Source organism: Pygocentrus nattereri, chromosome 2, assembly GCF_015220715.1.
Source record: "Pygocentrus nattereri isolate fPygNat1 chromosome 2, fPygNat1.pri, whole genome shotgun sequence".
NCBI classification, from domain to species: domain Eukaryota; kingdom Metazoa; phylum Chordata; class Actinopteri; order Characiformes; family Serrasalmidae; genus Pygocentrus; species Pygocentrus nattereri.
In genome coordinates this window covers 55844191-55860997 of record NC_051212.1, presented here as the reverse complement: position 1 = coordinate 55860997, position 16807 = coordinate 55844191, and the positions used below count along the sequence as shown (strand labels likewise).

The following is a 16807-nucleotide window of genomic DNA, read 5'->3' as shown; positions in this document are numbered from 1 at the left end:
GTATTTCGACTCTCTGCTGATGATTTTCTAAGTGAAAATTAACTTAAAAATCAAACAAACTTAAATAAGACATTTCTGCACATTTGATGACATAACTGTCAAAATCAAGGCGCATCCGGTCAACTTCGTCCAGGACACGGTTTTTCTGCCTTTAAACCGTGCGGAAGTGTGTCCGTAGAGGACGAGTTGACTCATTTACACTTAAAACGTCACATGACGGAGGCGCAGACGTTTTTACACACGACTGCAGTTTTTATTTATTTATTTACGTTTATTCTGGTTTATGTTTTGGTGTCTTATTATCGCATAACAAAATTATGAACTGCAAAACTTTAAAAACAGCATAAATAAACTCGATATCTGCTCTATATCCCTAACGCAGGACTATGTGAAAGGAAATTCCACCGGCTTTTCAAAATTCCCGCATAACTCAGCGAAACGGTCCAGACGTCTTTCCAGTGGTGGTGATGGGAACCAGGCGTCGCCATGACTACAACACAGATATAGACACTTTATTTACCATCCAGAACCACCAGAGAACCTACACGAGTCTTCTGAGCTTATATGGAATGTTGATGATGGAAAACAGTGGAAAATCTGGAATAATGAGTTTTCTTTGGGGACTATTTTGCCGCACAGCGCCCTGCATGTCTCCCTCCACCATGAATGGAGTTGAAGTTCTCTAAACTCTCATAAAACAGCGTCTCAGTCATCAGGCAGTGAATTCAGAACCAGTTCATGTAGGAACTTTCTGTAGGAGCTTTTAGAGGGACGTCTGGTTCCCATCACCACCACTGTGAGGAGCTTTTAGAGGGGGACGTCTGGTTCCCATCACCACCACTGTGAACGGTTCTGACTCGATCAGTTTATCTAGAATGGAGCGTTTCACACCAAACCGCTCAGAACCGCTCTGATTACATCTTAACCAGTTTATCTATGCAGGAATTTGCGAAAACCGGCAGAATTACTCTTTAACAACTCCACCATGATTTGAGGTGTGGGGATTTAGGCGTGCAGTTAGCACCACGCAAACCGGTTCCAACCTAAACGCACTGCAAAAATGATCTGAGTGAGCGGGAAGCTCTTAAATGTAGTCAACATGTCTAGTATTTCTCTATACAAGACTGCTGTAAAAATATTCCACCCGTTTCTATATATTTTGCTATATATCTGCCTGTGGAATGTAAATGAAATAATCTTCCGATGCTCTTACAGTAAGACATGTTCTCCATGTTGACTTGTGAACACCACCGCTCTGCAGTGCAAGTGCCAAACACGTCTCAGTCGATCGACTGAGCCGCGGTCCTGGCTGAACTCTCGCTTTAAGGGAGAGAAACAGATCCACTCCCACAACCACTGAGTGACAAACGGCTTTCTTGGAAAGATGACATCAGACAAAGAGCATGAGCAGGTGCAGGCAGCCGCCCTCCTACACCGACTGAGGTTAGCTACTGTCCAACCAATGACGAAGTGGTCCAGATCGGGGGGGGCGTACGGAATGGCTGCGGTCAATGGGAGGGTCAATCTGTTAACCACTGATCTCAGGGTTTCATTAACTTCACTCACAAACAAGCAGGGAGGCCTACAGCTCTGAGCCGCTCACGACCCAGAACACTTCATTCACGAGGGAACTCGACATGATGAAGTGGTTAAGATGTAAACGTTCTAGATAAACTGGCCGAGTCAGAGCTGCTCACAGTGGTGGTGATGGGAACCAGACGTCCGCCTCTAAAAGCTCCTCACAGTGGTGGTGATAGGAACCAGACGTCCCTCTAAAAGCTCCTCACAGTGGTGGTGATAGGAACCAGACGTCCCTCTAAAAGCTCCTACAGAAAGTTCCTCCATGAACTGGTTCTGAATTCACTGCCTGATGACTGAGACGCTGTTTTATGAGAGTTTAGAGAACTTCAACTCCATTCATGGTGGAGGGAGACATGCAGGGCGCTGTGCGGCAAAATAGTCCCCAAAGAAAACTCATTATTCCAGATTTTCCACTGTTTTCCATCATCGACATTCCATATAAGCTCAGAAGACTCGTGTAGGTTCTCTGGTGGTTCTGGATGGTAAATAAAGTGTCTGTATCTGTGTTGTAGTCATGGCGACGCCTGGTTCCCATCACCACCACTGTAAAGACGTCTAAAAACTATGAAAAACTGGTGGAACTCCCCTTTAAATCAACTTGTACTACATCTGGAATAGTTCAGTCTTTCAGATCCAGCACTTCAGTCTGGTTTTTCCAGGTCAGCAGCCTGTTCATCATTTCTTGTCATTCTTATCATCATTACTCGTTAGATAAAGTTCTAAGTAAGAGCCCCAGCTGAGGAAACTCCCACAGGCCTCTGCTTCAGCTGGGTTAGAACCACCTTAGAATGGTTATTATCAAGCACAAGTCATGACTGAGGAGCCTCCTCCTCCTCCGAGGAGCCACTCTAAGACACGGTATATGAAGGCGCAGTGACCGCATGTGAAAGACATGGTCAAAACAATATCATGACCACTACTTTAAGTGACCTTAAAGTGTCCAGTGTCCAGGAGTGAGGGGTCAAGCCTGTGAGGCGGTTAATAATCAATTCCAAAGTCGCTTAAATCAGAGGAAAAACAGCCAAACCGCCCAAGTTTCTCACCAGGGCGACACTGAAACCACGCACTGAAACCGAGACTCTGAGCCATGACTGGAATATTCCGCTCCACCTTAAATGCGGCTGCCTCACTGCGGCGCAGGAGCGTCCAGAGCGTAGGTACAGCTCCATTTAAGGTGGACCGGAGAGTTGGAATAAGAAAGGTGAAAACCAACCTCGGCTTCGCGTTTATATTAAAGAACGAGCAAATAGATTCATTTAACAGCCCAAAAGAGCCCAAACGAACCACAGAGGCGAAACGAGCCGCTGTTCTACTGCTAGAACCCGAGGCTGAGTTCCACACACAGCTCAGTGAACCTGTTACTGAAGTTCCAGAAGCTTAATAAACTACATTTTCTCTCCTGCTGGAGTTTAAACGTCCACAAATCCGCTTCCTCGGCGCTGCTACTCACCCGGCGAGGCAGTTTATCCGCCGTCACACTGAAATCTTCATCATTTTAAGCCCCTTTCGGCTCCTTTCGGCTCTAAAGCACACAAAGCGCTTTTGTCTCTTTAACTCCAGCCAGCGGCTACAGCCACGCCCACTCCCCGGGTTGCCAGGTTGTGCTGGAGGAAACCGGTGGTGTTGAATATAATAAATGATTTCATGTATTTCTTTTTTTGTGATCGACTTCTTTATTTACTGATTTACAATCCTAGTCATACTAAAACTACTACTAAAATTAGCACTACTACTAAAACTACACTACTACTTCTACTACTACCACTACTGCTACTGTTATTAATACTATTACTACTAAAACTAAAACTAAACTGCTACTGCTCTACTAAAACTACAAATACTACTAAACCTACTACTATTACTACTACTACTAACACTACTACTACTAAAAAACTACTACTACTACTACTACTAAAACTACTACTTCTACAACTAAAACTACTACTACTACTACTACTACTGTTACTACTACTAATAGTACAACAAAAACTACAATTACTACTATTACTACTGCTACTAATACTACTAAAACTACTACTTCTACAACTAAAACTACTACTACTACTACTACTACTACTGTTACTACTAAAACTACTACTACTACTAATAGTACAACAAAAACTACAATTACTACTATTACTACTGCTACTAATACTACTAAAACTACTACTTCATTTACCACTACTACTACTAAAACTACTACTAATAAAACTACTGCTACAAAAACTACTACTGCTACTACTAAAACTACTGCTTCTATTGCTACTACTACTACTACTAATAATAATATTTTTCCTCTACATTAATCAGAATAATTCTGAGTCTAGGAAGAGAATGTTTATAGTCTATTATTTGTCTGGTTACACATAACAAGCTTTACTGAGATCTAAGAACCTTTCAAAGGGAACCGTGACTGTTAAGACCTGTAGGCCTTACAGAAGTGCTCAAGTCTTACACAGTTGAAACGTGAAGTACAAACCACCTGGAACACCTGTTAAACCGTTAGGGTCCTTTACACTGTGCGCTGGACGGGCTGGATGGCAGAGTTAAATCAGGCACTGGGGGGCAGTTGTGGGCTGGAGGTTAGGGAACCGGCCCTGGGACTGGAAAGTCGCCAGCTCGATCCCCTGAGCCGAGCAAGACACCTGACCGACTGCTCCCCCGGCGCCGTGGATAGGGCTGCCCACCGCTCCAGGCAAGTTTACTTTCCACCCCCTAGTGTGTATGTGGTGTTTCAGGGATGGAGGGCTTAAACACGGATAATCAGGGTCACTTAATCTTGAGAGAGAGACCATTTTATGCCACAACGAAAAGGCCAGCCTAGTATTATTATATTATATTAAAGAGTGATTTGGTGTATTTTTATGAATAATCTGAAGACACTGACATCGTTTACTGGCATGCTTTAATGTTACTGCACATGCGCTCTGCACTGAGGCCCACGTGTCGGAGTCAAACTGCACTCTCGGGGCTCTGAGAGAGTGGAAGAGTATCTGATCACACCTGCTCTGCTTTTAGTGAGCTGGAGTAACATATAGCACTACTGACGTCGGAACCGTTTCACACCAAACCCTCTGAACCTCTGATAACATCTCACACACTCAGCTATGCAGAAAACGTTTGAGAAGTTGGTGGAATTCCTCTTTAATGCTGTGAATGCTGTGCTCAGGAGGGTTGTTCATTCGCCCTGCTCTATATTCCCTTGATCCTCTGCTGCCCTCTACTGGCACATCAAGTGACTGTTCCCAGAGTAAATATGTAATAATCACTCTCAGTCTGCGCTGCCAGTGGAGTAAAAGTACACAAACCCTGTACCTGAGTTAAAGTCAGACCCCCAAGGTAAAATATTCCTCCAGTAAAAGTAGAAGTTCCTCCCTTTAGACCTCCACTGGAGTAAAAGTACTAAAGTATTTCCCTTCAAATGTACTTAAGTATAAAGTAAAAGTACTAAAAGAGTAATTCTGGCTCTGATGTCCTGTTATCATTTTTATAACCAGACTGGCTTCATGAACTCATTTCAGGTGAAAGTCCTCCAGCGTCTCTCTTGGTAAACCAGTCTTTTAATAGAAGGTCATTAATTAGTGACGCTGACGTCTATTAAAATGATCAGAAGCACAAAACACTGAAGGTAAACAGTTTCCATCAGGGAGAACCGAGTGGCTCTGAAATCACTTTTTACACACAAGCAAAGTTTCAGTTTCAGATTTATTTACAACTTAGTTCCAAGTTTAAGTTGAATAAAAACTGGCTTTAAACTGAGGATCACAGATGAGCTCCTTTACTATGTTGATCTGTAGGCGTCTGTTCATAAACATAAACCAGCCCAAACTCATTTACTATAAAATGAAATGGTGTTTGTAGAAATTCAGAAAAAAGCCGCGTCAGTCTCGACTGCATATGTGGACATATTTCTATATTGAGCTCTATTTACACAAAGTTAGGTTAGTTCATCATTTATGTTGAACAGACTCTCCCAAAGTTTTACGCTGCTGCGCTGACGTTGAACCGCGTGCTGCACTGGGTCGGTCTGACCAACAGGTCAAAACCAGCTCTAAACAAAGTGACCGCTGGGCCCTGATTGGTGCTCTGGCTTTGCGCTTCTTTCGTTTTGACATGTTACGTTTTTATACACACAGAAACCAAAAGGAACGACAGATTTCTCAAAATGTAGGAGGAAAAAGTCGGATATTAGACTCTGAAATGTAGTGGAGTGAAAGGAGAAAGTCGCCCAGAACGGAGAAACTTCAGTACAGATACACCAAAAATACTAAAGTACAGAAACTAATTACATTTACTCAGTTACTCAGGTACTCAGATACTCAGCAGCTGGTCACTAGAGGGCACCAATATCAAGTACAGTGGTGAAGTTGCTTTCAGTCATTCTAAGACTTCACAACTTCAGCACGACACTTCCAGCTGAAAGACTCCGCTCTGTACTGATTCTAAAGAAGCTGATTAAGCCGATGCTTTTATCCTTATGGATGTTAAAAAATCTAAAACACCAGTTCGTCACTAATATTCTACCATTTTATGACCAAGTATATTTTATTATCAGCACAATTACTGATTAATAATCTACTATGAACAGCTAGAAAAGCAGCCTGTGATATATACAGACATCCAGCTGTCACTGTGACGCTGCCGCATTGTTCCCACTCATTACTCAGTAAAGCGCTGCTGAAGATTTTCATGTCCTGAGAATAATGTTTTCTTACGTCAGGTCAAAAGTTTCTTACCCTGTTCTTCAGTGGTCAGGACCCCCATGGACCCTCACAGAGCAGGTACTGTTTGGGTGGTGGGTCATTCTCAGCACTGCAGTAACACTGACGTGGTGGTGGTGTGTTAGTGTGTGTTGTGCTGGTCAGAGTGGATCAGATACAGCAGTGCTGCTGGACTAAGAACCAAAAACATCCAGCCAACAGCGTCCTGTGGGCAGCGTCCTGTGGGCAGCGTCCTGTGGGCAGTGTCCTGTGGGCGGCGTCCTGTGGGCAGCGTTCTGTGGGCAGCATCTGTAGGCAGCGTCCTGTGGGCAGCGTCCTGTGGGCACTGTCCTGTGGGCAGCGTCCTATGGGCAGCGTCCTGTGGGCAGCATCCTGTAGGCAGCGTCCTGTGACCACTAATGAAGGTCTAGAGGATGACCAACACAAACTGTGCAGCAGCAGATGAGCTGTCGTCTCTGACTCTACAAGGTGGACCGTCAAGGTAGGAGTGTCTAATAGAGTGGACAGGTGTGAGCCCAGTTCCTCTCTACACAGCCATTCGGCTACAAATGGCCACAAGGGGGCACCCATAAGCTCTGTTAAAAAAGAACAATGCAGGAAAGTGACTTTCACAGCTGACCTGCACCTGATTCCCGGACCGTCCACCCACAGTGACCTTCACGGCAGGGCCAGGTTGCTGGACCCATCTAGAAGCCTTGTGGAGAAGCTGGACTGGACAGAATGGAACTGGAACAAAGGCAAGAACCCACCCGACACTTCTGACCTGCACGAACCGAGACCTGGACCATCCCACCTCAGAGACCTGCAGAACAGAACCATCACGCTCATTCCCGAGACAGGAGCCTCTGGCAGCGAGCAGCTGACCGAAGAGCGTGAGGACACCAGCACTGGCAGGAGGACGACCACTGACCACACGGACCACCTCCCAACTCCATCAAACGGGCACCTTCTGATCTTCAGCCTGTGTGTTTCACTCAGTTTCTCAGTTTGTGTTTATGTTCTGTTCCACATCCTTTCAGAACCGATCCTTTAAGACACGCCTGAGCAGGAAAAGAGTTCCACAGCACAGGTACACACCGCTTAGCCACTCTAGAACACAAGAACACACAACTTAGTACACAACCATTCTAAAACCCGAGTAGACTCAACTTAGCACACAACCAATCTAGAACCCAAGTAGACTCAACTTAGCACACAACCAATCTAGAACCCTAATAGACTCAACTTAGTACATGGCCTATCTAGAACTTGAGTAAACCCAACTTAGTAAACGACAAATCTAGAACCCAAGTAGACTCAACTCAATACACCATTCTAGAACCCGATGGATTTGACTTAGTACATGACCATTCTAGAACCCGAATAGACTCAACTTAGTACACGTCCAATCTAGAACCAGAGTAGACTCAGCACCAAATCTTTCTCCTTTAGCTTCCCTCTAGTTTTTATTTGTGCAGTTCTATTTGATATTTTATGAACATTTATTTAATTATTGATTGATTGATAGATGGGATGGACAGATAGATGGATGGATGGATGGATGGATGGATGGATGGATGTAGGTCACCAGCGCTGGCAGGAGGAAGCCCCCCGACCATCTCCCACCTCCACCAAACAGGCAACAGCGAGCAGGCCTGAGCAGGAAAAGAGCTGTGATCCCTGTGCACGAGTTCTGTGGAGTTTGGTTGTAGAGCACATGCACAAACAACTCAGATATTCTAGAACACAGGTATGTACAACGTAGGTAGTCTAGAACCAGTACAAACTGCTTAGCCTTTCTAGAACACAGGCAACAAAAGCACACAACCTTGCATGTCTCAGCTGTTCTAGAGCCCAAGCGTGTGTCATCTCATGTAGGAGCCTTTAGAGGGGGACGTCTGGTTCCTATCACCACCACTGAGAACGGTTCTGACCCGGTAAGTTTATCTAGAACAGAGAGCCCGCTCTGAACGGCTCTGTTTACATCTTAACCACTTAATTAATGCAGGGATTTGTAAAAATTGGTGGGGTTGCCCTTTCAGTGAAGTTCATCACCAATATTAACTCTCGCTCTGAAACGCGAGCAAAGCCGATCCGAGCGCAGGAGGGCGGGGCCTGTCGGAATACGCGTGTGGAATGAAATGGGGTGTGGAGGCCGCGCTGAGCGAGGAAGTGACTCCGCGGCTGGAGAGGAGAGGAGAGGAGAGGAGAGCAGAGCCCCGAGCCGGAGACCCGAGCCGGAGACGCGCCGTCAGGACTCGCACGGTCGTGATTTCTCATCATTAGTGGGTTCTCTAGCTCTCACCTGTGGAGTGGACAGCAGTGCCAGCGCGCGCTGGGTTAATCTGGGTCACAGGTGAGCGGCTGCTGCTGGTCAGGAGGGGCTTTTTCACGCACTTCGGTCGAGCAGGCTGGACGTGGCTGCCGAGCAGGTGTTGTTCTCTCTTTCCTGGTTGGATCGGCTGTCGCGCTGAGATGGAATGACAGCGGAGGGAAGCAGGTGAGCCGGTTCAGCGCTTATTGGTGGGGCTCGGCTCGGTTTTCACTCTTTTGTGAAGTTTTGAGGGTGAGTCTTGTGACTGGCCGCGCCGAGGAAAGTCCCAGGGTGGACAGCAGGACAGGTGCAGGAAGTACACCTGAGTACAGGTGGGCTTGTCTCCTCTCCACTACTGGAAGCTGTGCTGATTTGGTTCAGTTGGGTTTAAAGGAGAACAGCCCTGGTCTAGTCATTAAAGGGGAAGTCTGGGTTTTTTCAAAATCCTGCATAATTAAGTGGACAGGAACAAAGTCAGAGCTGTTCAGAGCACGTTGGTGTGAAACGCTCCGTTCTAGATAAACTCACCGAGTCAGAGCCGTTCCCAGTGGTGGTGATGGGAACCAGACGTCCCTCTAAAAGCTCCTACAGAAAGTTCCTACATGAGCTGGTTCTGAATTCACTGCCTGATGACTGAGACGCTGTTTTATGAGAGTTTAGAGAACTTCAACTCCATTCATGGTGGAGGGAGACATGCAGGGCGCTGTGCGGCAAAATAGTCCCCAAAGAAAACTCATTATTCCAGGTTTTCCACTGTTTTCCATCATCGACATTCCATATAAGCTCAGAAGACTCGTGTAGGTTCTCTGGTGGTTCTGGATGGTAAATAAAGTGTCTGTATTTGTGTTGTAGTCATGGCGACGCCTGGTTCCCATCACCACCACTGTAAAGACGTCTGAACCGTTTCACACCAAACCCTCTGAACCTCTGATTACACCTCACGCTCTCAACTATGCAGAAAAAGTTTGAGAAGTTGGTGGAATTCCCCTTTAATGCTGTGAATGCTGTGCTCAGGAGGGTTGGTGGGTGCAGCTTGGGAGTTCCTAGCGTTCCCGTTCGGACAAGCATGAACATGCAGCAGTTTTTCCTTCTCCTTCACTCTCTCTCTCCCTCTCTCCTCTGTCTAGGTGATCTGTGATGCGGGGTGTGGAGGTGAAGCTGCTGCGTGCCTGTGATTGTCACAATGAGCTTCCCAGAAAGCAGAAAATCGGCCTACCTGGACGAGGCCACCTATGTTCTCCAGATATACCCAAGACTGTCCCTCAAAACGGCCCAGTGCTGCACCCTCAATGTCCACAAGGAGGCCACTGCGGCCTGGGTCATCCAGATTGCTGCGGTCACGCTGGGCCTGGACAAGTCCAAGCCTTACCAGCTGGTGGAGGTCAGGGAGACCGGAGGGGAGGAGTGGGTCCTTCAAGCTAGCGACCGTCCTGTTGAGAGGTTGCTGCTATGGCCGAGGAAAGTCCAAGACCAGCACCTTCAAATCCACGGGTATTATTTCGCCCTCCAGTCAGGCGTTCCTGACGGGCCGAGCCAGTCCGAGCGCGTGTTGTACGTCCGTAGCTTTCTGAAGCCCCAGTCTGAGGACTGTAACGATCTTTGCAGCCTGCCCGTGCTGACCGAGAAGAACATCCTGGAGGCTCTTCGGCGCCGCTTTCTCAAGAACCAGATCTACACCTACGCCAACAACATCCTCATAGCTGTCAACCCCTTCAAATTCCTGCCCATCTACAACCCCAAGTATGTGGAGATGTACGAGAACCACACACTGGGCAGGCTCAACCCACACGTCTTCGCCATCGCCGACGCTGCCTTCCGCGCCATGCTGAACAAGCGCCTCAACCAGTGCATCGTCATCTCCGGAGAAAGTGGCTCGGGGAAGACGCAGAGCACCAACTTCCTGATCCACTGCCTGACCGCCTTCAGCCGGAAGGGCTGCACCAGCGGCGTGGAGAGGACCATCCTGGGAGCCGGGCCGGTGCTGGAGGTAAAGACGCTGGTTATTCAGCGCTTTAATGGCCCGTATCAGGGGACAGCAATACGTTTACCTTACCTTTAGTGACATAAGAGTTTGACCGTTCACTGGCCCAGTACATGAGTATCCCAGTGTAAGGTCAGCGTTTTTGTGATTTCACAAGGACTCATTTACATATATCCACTATTTCAGCCAATGCTACAGCCCCGCCCACTCACACTGAAGTTATAAGCAGTGGTTTTTTTTTTTTTTTTTTTTTAAGTGAGGCACAACCAATCAGAACAGAGCTCATTTACATACATTTGCCTTAAATGCACAGTAACAGAAACAGCCTTAGTGTTTAAGGGATAGAGAAAGTCATGAAAATCAGTTATGACCGCTTCTGTGACACAAAAGCTCACAAACGTTAAAAGTGGAACAAAATGTACTGTCCCTTTTAGAGGGGACGTCTGGTTCCTATCACCACCACTGTGAGCAGCTCTGACTCACTGAGTTTATCTAGAACTGAGCGTTTCACACCAAACCGCTCTGACCGACTCTGTTTACAACTTAACCAGTTAATCATGCAGAAACAAAAAATACATGTATTGTTTTCTTTTGGCAGTACCCGACTCAGGCGGTGCATCATGGGGCATTTAGTATAGTATCCTCTGCTGGGAAATGGTGACGGGACTGGCTTGGGGTTTCTTGGGAACTGGTAGAAATTGAATTGTGGATTTTTGGGAGATTCAGTGAGGAAGTAAAGGTACCATTGTAGTACCTGGGGTAGTACCGTCGGCCTTGGGGTTCTCACAGTTCCAGAATGTTTATTTTATTAGTGTAAACAGTAGAATGGCGAAACAATCAGAAAGACTTTAGAAATGAGAGACTCCCTTAAATTCAGTCTCTTTTTTATCAATGCCAGCCAGTTTTAAAGACCCTGTATTTTTCTTGCACTTCATTTTTTTCCTTGAGCCAAATGCTTTGCTCTTTGTTCAAAAACCAGCCCAGGCTGAAACGCTCCTTATAACTTCGGTGTGATTATGACATCACAAAAACAAAGCTGGTTTAGTCTGGGGGCAGTCGTGGGCTGGAGGTCAGGGAACCAGCCCTGTGACTGGAAGGTCGCCGGTTTGATCCCCAGTGCCGACAGTCCATGACTGAGGAGTCCTTGAGCAAGACACCTAACCCCCAACTGCTCCCCGGACGCTGTGGATAGGGCTGCCCACTGCTCTGGGCAAGTGTGCTCACTAGTGTGTGTGTGGGTGTGTGTGTGGGTGTTCCACTGCACGGATGGGTTAAATGCGGAGGTCCAATTCCACAGTAGGCTAATGGTTCTGAATGAATAATCGCAGTTACAGCTGCATTAAACACTGTTATCTATGAAAAATGAAACCACGTACGTTTCATCTGTTTCAAACGACTGAACAGGCTTGAAGGGTTTGCGGCGACCGTGGTTTTTCACAAGCTCCCGCCCGCTTGGCCTCATTTCTTCACGGTGGTCGGGGCAGGGAGCAGGCCCAATGGTTTCAGCAGCAGAACTTGGCCTGAAATCATCGCAGCCTGACGCATTTCTCTGTTCAAACACCAAAATAGTGTCAGACAAAACTGTTTATTAACCACCGCAGGGAAATACTTTCAGATGCTTAACATCTCAAAACTATAACGATGGATATGGTATTTTTACATTTATGGCATTTGGCTGATGTTCTCATCCAGAGCGACTTACAGTTTGATCAGTTTACACAGGGAGGTGAAGGTGGTGTTAGGAGTCTTGCCCAAGGACTCTTATTGGTGTAGTGTAGGGTGGCTACCCAGGCGGAGCACTGAACCCCAGTCTACAGCATAGAAGGCAGAGGTGTTACCCACTACACCAACCAACCACTATATACCCACTACACTACACCGACCGCTATATACCCACTACACTACACCAACCACTATATACCCACTACACTACACCGACCGCTATATACCCACTACACTATACCAACCACTACATACCCACTACACTACACCAACTACTATATACCCACTACACTATACCAACCACTACATACCCACTACACCAACCAACCACTACATACCCACTACACCAACCAACTACTATATACCCACTACACTATACCAACCACTATATACCCACTACACCAACCAACCACTATATACCCACTACACTACACCAACCACTATATACCCACTACACCAACCAACCACTATACACCCACTACACTACACCAACCAACCGCTATATACCCACTACACTACACCAACCAACCACTATACACCCACTACACTACACCAACCAACCGCTATATACCCACTACACTATACCAACCACTATATACCCACTACACCAACCAACCACTATATACCCACTACACTACACCAACCGCTATATACCCACTACACTACACCAACCACTACATACCCACTACACTACACCAACCACTATATACCCACTACACTATACCAACCAACCACTATATACCCACTACACTACACCAACCACTATATACCCACTACACCAACCAACCACTATACACCCACTACACTACACCAACCAACCGCTATATACCCACTACACTACACCAACCAACCACTATACACCCACTACACTACACCAACCAACCGCTATATACCCACTACACTATACCAACCACTATATACCCACTACACCAACCAACCACTATATACCCACTACACTACACCAACCGCTATATACCCACTACACTACACCAACCACTACATACCCACTACACTACACCAACCACTATATACCCACTACACTATACCAACCAACCACTATATACCCACTACACTACACCAACCACTATATACCCACTACACCAACCAACCACTATACACCCACTACACTACACCAACCAACCGCTATATACCCACTACACTACACCAACCAACCACTATACACCCACTACACTACACCAACCAACCGCTATATACCCACTACACTATACCAACCACTATATACCCACTACACCAACCAACCACTATACACCCACTACACTATACCAACCAACCACTATATACCCACTACACTACACCAACCACTATATACCCACTACACCAACCAACCACTATACACCCACTACACTACACCAACCAACCGCTATATACCCACTACACTACACCAACCAACCACTATACACCCACTACACTACACCAACCAACCGCTATATACCCACTACACTATACCAACCACTATATACCCACTACACCAACCAACCACTATACACCCACTACACTATACCAACCAACCGCTATATACCCACTACACTATACCAACCAACCGCTATATACCCACTACACTACACCAACCAACCACTATACACCCACTACACTACACCAACCAACCGCTATATACCCACTACACTATACCAACCAACCACTATATACCCACTACACTATACCAACCAACCGCTATATACCCACTACACTACACCAACCACTATATACCCACTACACCAACCAACCACTATACACCCACTACACTACACCAACCAACCGCTATATACCCACTACACTATACCAACCAACCGCTATATACCCACTACACTACACCGACCAACCACTATACACCCACTACACTATACCAACCAACCGCTATATACCCACTACACTATACCAACCAACCGCTATATACCCACTACACTACACCAACCAACCACTATACACCCACTACACTACACCAACCAACCGCTATATACCCACTACACTATACCAACCAACCACTATATACCCACTACACTATACCAACCAACCGCTATATACCCACTACACTACACCAACCACTATATACCCACTACACCAACCAACCACTATACACCCACTACACTACACCAACCAACCGCTATATACCCACTACACTATACCAACCAACCGCTATATACCCACTACACTACACCGACCACTATATACCCATTACACTACACCGACCACTATATACCCATTACACTACACCGACCGCTATATACCCACTACACTACACCAACCGCTATATACCCACTACACTACACCGACCACTATATACCCACTACACTACACCGACCGCTATATACCCACTACACTACACCGACCACTATATACCCACTACACTACACCGACCGCTATATACCCACTACACTATACCAACCACTATATACCCACTACACTATCCCAACCGCTATATACCCACTACACAACACTGACTGCCATATATGATGAGCTTTAGGTTCCAACTCCGCTGCTTCTGTTGTAAATGACTGCCGAGTCTGGGATTTTACAAAGCAGGGTTTCTGAGTTTAGCCGTGTAACCAGAGCCGGTTTATGGGGCGTCTGGCCGCTCCCTATTCCTCTCATTATATCAAAAACAGGACTGCAGAACAGCAGAGGGCGCCAGCGAGCGAGGCCTCAGTGAATGGGAGTGGATGGAGCACAATGGCTAAAAACGAACAGTTAAAATAGTTTCTAATCACAGAACTTTCCTTTTTCACTAAAACAGCAGAGAAAACTCACCGGTGTGTTTCCTTCATTCTACAGTAAACGGGTTTAGGCAGCAGGAGGCGGGGCTTTACTGCTAGAGCGGGATGATTGATGGGCGAGCGGAGCAGCTCATTGGCTGTTCGCGCTCTCTGATGTCACGAGGCGCCGGTTTAAACTCCTATAACTCGAGTTTAAAAGCTCTTAAATATCACAGCGGTGTTAAAGTGTTTTATGCTGTTCTGGAAATGAAGGAATTCCTTTACATTAAAATGTTTAAGAATTTATAAACTATGATTTCGCTCAGATGCTCGATATCAACTCATTCATTTTGGACTCGCTCGGGAGCGCCACCTAGTGTCCGAGAAACCCGGAAGACACTGCAGAGTGGGAGATCTCCTTTATACCAGCTGTCTGATATAACGGGGGGAATAAGAAGTGGCCGGGCTCCTCAGAAACCGGCTCTGGCGTTACTGGCCTGGTCTGTTTTTAGCTCAGCAGCAGTGACTCAGTGAACTAAATGGCGTATTGATTTAATGAAAATAGACTTTTAACAAGTGGAGTGTGAAAATGACGGTGATGTTATCAGCACTCACATGTTCTGTGCAGTTTAGCAGCGTTTTGAACCACATCTGCTACATGCAGTGATCTTCAGCCGTGTAGTTGGCACTGTGCTGATTGTTGGGGTGTTCATTATGTGTGAGCTGTTAGAACTGAAGGTTCTGCTCAGGAACGTTTTTCATACACAATCAGTGTAGATATTCCCTCAAAGCTCCAGCAGTGGGTTTAAGGTCTGATTGTGGAGCTTAAATCAGGTTCTCCAGGTGAAAAGTTGGTATTTGTTTCTTTTCATAACCGAATGTTTTAAATCAGAGCAGTAGAGTAAAAGCCTGGAGGCGAGGCGAGGCGGGGTGTGTGGAGTCAGTCCAGCTTAGAACAGATCATTTCAGTGGATTATGGTTCAGTTATGTTCCCTGACTAAAGGCGCTGAGATGGAGCCTTGAGGGTTCCACCCCAGTGACGAGAGGGGACTGACCCAGAGACAGTCTAGAACCTTTATTTCTGAGAGTGTAAGTGTAGAGCTACCTGTAGTGGAGTGGGTCAGTACTGTGTGTTTTGATGCAGTTAAAGTAACTGAAGCCCAAACTGTGCTGGAAAACATCGACTTGCTTGGAGTTCCTCAGGGACCACGTTTACTAAGCTGAGGTGTTGAGGTTTGGTGCCCAGCAAGAGTCCTAGAGTCCTAGAGTCCTAGAGTCCTAGAGTCAACTCTATGACTCTATGAGAGTCAGAGTCATGGTGATAGTGTCCTAGAGTAAACACAGTGAGGTCACTTCACACGACAAAATGATTAAACATCAAAAGTGGTCAGATAAACTCGAAATATTAGCCATGCAGACTAGATTTAAGATGCCGAGATGTCCTTTTTCTGCAGAGCTCCGTGGTTTCAGGTTTGAACCTCAGGAAACAGATGCCGCTGGGAAAGTCTGAGCTTTGAATGGTGTTGGGATGCTTCACTGTGCAGGCCGGGCCTCCGCGGTTGTTGTGAGCTTCAGGGCGGTGTTGATGTTTTCTCAGTTTCTGATGATTCACTGATCGGAGGTTTGTTGTCTGCATCATGATTTCCTGATAGGCTTTTGCAAAGTGGAAATAATGACTGCTGAGCAGGAAGCGGTGCCGCAGTGCAGCGACTCGCGGTCGGTTCACAGTACGCTTGTGTCACTTTCACACTGGGCTCGATAACATCACCACCCATGATGGGCCTTCTACCTCGATCGC

At 46.4% G+C, this 16807-nt stretch overlaps 2 protein-coding genes across 8 annotated transcripts in view; one reads left to right on the top strand and one right to left on the bottom strand.

Moving 5' to 3' along the window:
• Positions 1-3158, bottom strand: part of arhgef18a (rho/rac guanine nucleotide exchange factor (GEF) 18a) — a 35511-nt gene extending 32353 nt beyond the window's left edge. For all 3 annotated transcript variants that reach the window (XM_037531183.1, XM_037531180.1, XM_037531187.1), the window contains exon 1: positions 3032-3158. The gene's annotated coding sequence lies outside the window, so the exon portion shown is untranslated. The remainder of the gene's footprint in view (positions 1-3031) is intronic.
• Positions 3159-8455: 5297 nt separating this feature from the next.
• The window catches only part of myo9b (myosin IXb), an 81121-nt gene continuing 72769 nt past the window's right edge, over positions 8456-16807 (top strand). For 4 of the 5 annotated variants that reach the window (XM_037531166.1, XM_037531172.1, XM_037531162.1 and 1 more), the window contains exons 1-2: positions 8456-8781; positions 9723-10582. In XM_037531166.1, the coding sequence (XP_037387063.1) occupies positions 9779-10582 (804 nt within the window). In that variant the 5' untranslated portion in view covers positions 8456-8781; positions 9723-9778. The remainder of the gene's footprint in view (positions 8782-9722; positions 10583-16807) is intronic. The other variant, XM_037531164.1, reaches the window with a different exon arrangement.